Source organism: Chrysemys picta, unplaced genomic scaffold (genome assembly GCF_011386835.1).
Source record: "Chrysemys picta bellii isolate R12L10 unplaced genomic scaffold, ASM1138683v2 scaf2578, whole genome shotgun sequence".
Classification (NCBI taxonomy): domain Eukaryota; kingdom Metazoa; phylum Chordata; order Testudines; family Emydidae; genus Chrysemys; species Chrysemys picta.
This window is the reverse complement of record NW_027055281.1, coordinates 838-5,421: the sequence shown is the minus strand read 5'-3', so window position 1 is coordinate 5,421 and position 4,584 is coordinate 838. Positions and strand designations below refer to the sequence as shown.

The 4,584-nt window shown below is 53.7% G+C and overlaps 1 protein-coding gene across 1 annotated transcript; it reads right to left on the bottom strand.

The window, feature by feature from the left end:
* Positions 1-237: 237 nt before the first annotated feature.
* Positions 238-2,598, bottom strand: LOC135980301 (maestro heat-like repeat-containing protein family member 1). Its single transcript, XM_065580333.1, has 5 exons — positions 2,394-2,598; positions 2,132-2,187; positions 1,264-1,405; positions 748-797; positions 238-407 (listed from the first exon to the last, which is right to left on the bottom strand). Exons 1-5 carry the CDS (start codon positions 2,446-2,448, stop codon positions 243-245), a joined length of 468 nt encoding a protein of 155 aa, XP_065436405.1. The 5' UTR covers positions 2,449-2,598; the 3' UTR covers positions 238-242.
* Positions 2,599-4,584: the final 1,986 nt, after the last annotated feature.

Genomic DNA, 4,584 nt, shown 5'->3' with positions numbered 1-4,584 from the left:
CACTTGACAGTGGAGGAGCAAAGACCTCACCTCTCTTTCCTCTTCTTCTCGGAAATCGACCATTTCCACCAGAAGCCATAGCTGGGGCTTGATGCTCTCTGCTGGAAAAAACATCATCACGGTGCCCCAGCACTTGTAGAGAAAGCTCTGTGAAAGAGACACCATCATGCGGGATGCATTGAGGCATACACAGAGCCCACTGGGTATAGTTGTCTGTTTCACTGACCCCAAGCTGCCCCTGGTTAGCGACTGCTGTTCTGAACTAGGCACTGAATCCCAATTCCTTCCAGGTCACTGACCTTGTCACCGGGCCGCTTATCACCGTAGGCCAGCTGGCGCCTGATACTAGTGATGAAACAACCCAGCCAGGTGTGGTCCGAGATGAAAAAGAGAAGGTCTTCCAGGAACTGCCAGGGAAAGAAGAGCCAGTTAGAACCGAGAGGGGCCAAGAAACTGGTCCTTTCAATAGCTCCAGCCAGGAACCCACCACAGCTGGGAGGGGAGGGGAAGAGGGAGCGTGCACTGTCACCCCCCACGTATCTCCTAATGCTTGTGAATCCTTGTGAGCTGCCCCTGGTGCTTCTCCAATTGCATCTGCTGGACTCAGCCGCTTCCTCTGTCCCACAATGTAGTGCTGCTGAGGGGCCTCTTAATCCTGCCTCAGCGTGGGCGGGGGGGGGGGGGGCAGGGGCTGGACTAGATGACCTCTTGAGTTCCTTTCCAGCCCTCCATTTCTCTGACCCTTACCTGCAGCAGCTGCTGCTCCCACTCCCTCTGGCAGAAGCAGGTCTTGTGATCTGGAAGAGATGGGCAGGTCAGTTTCCTTTGTGTTTAGACCCTTCTACTGAGGAGCAGCCTTCAACTTGGCTCTTGTTTGGCAGGGGGTGGGGAGGAGCTGCCGACTCACGGGCCCCGAGGGGACCCATGGCTCTTTGCAAATTGCTGATGGACAACAATGCTCCTCAAACCCAAACCCCTTGATGTGAAATACCCAGGAGTTCTGCTTGCCAAGATCCTTCCCTAAGGTGTGAGATGTCGAATGAAGGTTAGATACGGTCCTGGAAAGGATCCTTCCTGTCTAGGCATGGGGGGCTGGGCTAGATGAACCAAGGGATATGATCCTGACGTGATCCTCTCGGATTCCAAGGTCACAGCATCATATTATACTGGATTCAGAGGGAGGCCCTGGCCTCTCCCTCTCTGAGCCCAGCATCACGGTGTCCCCTCCCTTTGCTCCTGCAAGGGGAGACACTCCCTCCTCACCTTCCACGTAGAGGAGCATTTCCGTCTTGTAGTTATTCCAGAACCGGCCCGACCCGGCCTGGAACATGCTCATCAGCTCGAAGAGGAGGAACATGGCTGCCCTTCTGACCTGCACCGTCATAAACGAAGACGCACCGAGCATCTGGCGGACAAAGAGGCAGAGGTGGCTGTACCCCTCCCTTGTGAGGCAGTGTGAGAAGAGAGCTCCCTACACGTGCAGGGGGAGAGCTCAGTGATGGAGGGAAGGAGACAGCAGGGAGGTGGAGCTGACAACCAGGACAGAATTGAGATGGATATTTCAGGTGATCAGGGGCAGTCCATGGACCAGCTATTGGCTCCTTCCATCCTCTCACTCCTGGGCTGGCTCTAGCTCAGATGAAGGGAGACAGGATTATCCAGAGGCCGTCAGGCAGCTGCTGGGTCAGATCCTTGGCCTAGGTTAGAGCAGCACAAGGGGAGCTTGAAGCAGCCCGAAAGAGGCAGCTGGGCCATAAAGGGAATCCCCAGCTGCCCCTTGGTAAGGGAGGATGCTGGAGGCCAGGGGGCAGGAGGGGGCCTGCACAACAGTCCCTAAGGGCTCATTCCAGCTGGCTTCTATTGGAGCCGTCCGAGGGCTGCACTAACTGGTGCTGGGGGACCCGGTCCAGCCCCAGGATCAGGGGAGCCAGGAAGGTGGATGGCTCAGAGAGCTCGCTGGTTCTGTTAAATACCGAGAGGCGCTGGGTCGATGTGCAATGAACGCGAGGAATGTGACGAGCCAGCTCCTCTGGGGGCTGCGGGGAGAAGAGCCACCACACACTGCATGCCAGCTCCAGGAGCGGCTCCTTCCCACTGAGCATAAGGAACCTCCTGGCTGCGGGTTACTCACCAGCAGCCGAGCCAGCAGCTCCTGGGGTAGAGTGGACTTGGGGCTTGACCGACACCCTGTGAACAGAAAGGGGGGGCATCCCATCAGGCTCTGGAGGGATCTTTTGCATTCGGCTCTGAGCTCTGCCTGCGCCCTTGACGGCTGGCTGTGTCCTTGCAGTGAGCCGGAACCAGAGCCAAGAGCTGATCCCCACCCCACCTGGGGGCAGACGCCTCTCGCTACAGAAGGACTAAGAGCGGGTGGATAAAATACTGGGACTCACCTCTGTTCGCCTTGCCGCACCTCCTGGCCAAGGGCAGCCTGCCTTCCTCCTGCATCCTCTTTACCACCCCGACCGAGGTCTGCAGGAGGAGAGGCAGGGCTGGCCCATGGGCTGCTGGGCTCAGTTGAAGGAGCAGCCCAGGCCATAAAACCTGCAGAGCAGAGAAAAGCCATCTCAGTAGGGAAATATCCTCTTCCTGCACCAGCTCTCTCTTTCCTAAACTAGACCGGACCCCTGGCCTCGCCACCGCCAGCCAGACCTCTCTACCCAGCCTGAACCATGCAGCGATCCCCACTCCCTCCCCCTTCACACCTATCAGTGTCTGCCTCCAGCACCAAATCAAGTGACACATGACTGACCCCCCGCCTTTTGTTGAGTGTAGCATCGTCATTGACAGCACAGTATTTCCTAACTCCAGTCCCACTGGGAAAGGCTGTGTTCTCACGGCAGGAACGCAATACACCAGCTTGATAAATAAAGAGGAGACTAGGAAACCCAATACTATCAAGTGAAACCATGACAGGCGCTCAGGGAGGTTTGAGCTCTGACCTTCACATCCCCACACAGACCTGCGCCACTTGAAGCACAGACGCAATTGCTGTCTGCTGTGTGGACAAGAGGGGGACTTAACACACACTGTGCCAGAGGGTTACACAACTCTTTGCTAGACAGTATAGAAGAGTGGAGATCAGGAATCCCCGGGGGTCTATCCCCACCTGTAGTAACTAAAGCACATATATTGGGCATGCTCAATCTGAAAGACAGTGTAGCTGAGTGCACAATACTTGGGTCTGCCTTATTAGAAATGTGGCTTCTAGTCTCAGCTCTGCCTGAAGTGACCGTTGTAGATAAATCTCTGATAATTTTCATATCACTTTACATTGTGCCTCTTCATATAACCTTGTGGTGGGTCTACCTACGTGTGACCTCTGTTTTCATGGGACTTTGTATCAAAGCCTCATTTAGAAACTTTGCATTGCCCTTGGTAGAATATTATAGCCCCTAAGGATAGAATAAGATAGAAGAAAAATTTCTTTTTGCTAGCAGTAGAACAAGAGTTGTTCCCCCCCCCCCACTCTTAATCAATTGCCCTGTTGAATGAATGAGGTGTGAATGAGCAAGGCATGGAAAGCAGCACCTCCAGACAGCCTCAACTGTTGGAGAGGGGCTGGAAGCCAGACCAAGGACAATAAAACGTGTCAAGTGGGCTCATTAAAGACAAGCAGACATACCAACGGCCTCGGGGGTTAGAAGCGAGCACCTTCTTTTGGAAACACCCTCTTTGCAGCATTGGGACAACACTCAAAAGAAAGCAACACAAAGGACCAATGGACACAGACACAGAGTTTGAATCTGGTATAGATTTGCATAAGAGGAAAGCTGCTATAAAAGTGAGGTGTCTTGCAGAGGACTCCGGGTCTCGTCTTGTCAACATGGGAGCATCGATCCGGATCAGCAGAAGCCCGGCTCCACCCCTTCCCCATCTAACTCACCTGGCCAGTGAAGTTAAGGGGAGCAACTAATTGGTAACAACAAGACGGAGTGTATTTGTGTGTGTGTGTGAGTGTAAGTGTAATATATTATATGCATATAATACAGTGTTAATGAATACATGTATTACTAATAAATGTGGCGTTTAGTCTTATTCCCCCTGAAAAGATCCTGTGCAGTACTTTAAGTACAACACCGTGCGCAACCTCGCTGTTAATTTGTTCAGTGTGTGGAGGGGGCTGGCTAATACTTGACTGCTTAGGCTTCGTTCTGACGCCTGGGTCAGTAATCAGGTCTGTGCAGTGTGTGGAAACCTAAGCAATAGTCAGCAGAGATGAGATTTGGATGTAGTGTCTCCCAGCTCAGTGGACTCTCCTGTAGGCACCAGGGTAGTGTGGGTGAGAGGCAGGAACTCCTGGGCTAGGGTTGGCTTTTGCAAAACAAGAATGTGCTGGGCTGTATAGACCCCAGCCTGTAACAGCCAGGGAAAAGTTAACAGAAGGACCAATGAAGAGGGACTGAGCTATGGAAGCTGCAGAACCAGCATGACTGACCACAGGGGATACTCGAGCGGAAGAGCCCCTGTGACACCAAACGCTGGCGTGCAGGGGCACTCAGCCGGTGAGTGTTCCCTGTTCCAAAGACCCAGGTCTGGCTCGGATCCGGGGTCCATTTTAACCAACCCCATGATGTTCTGGAG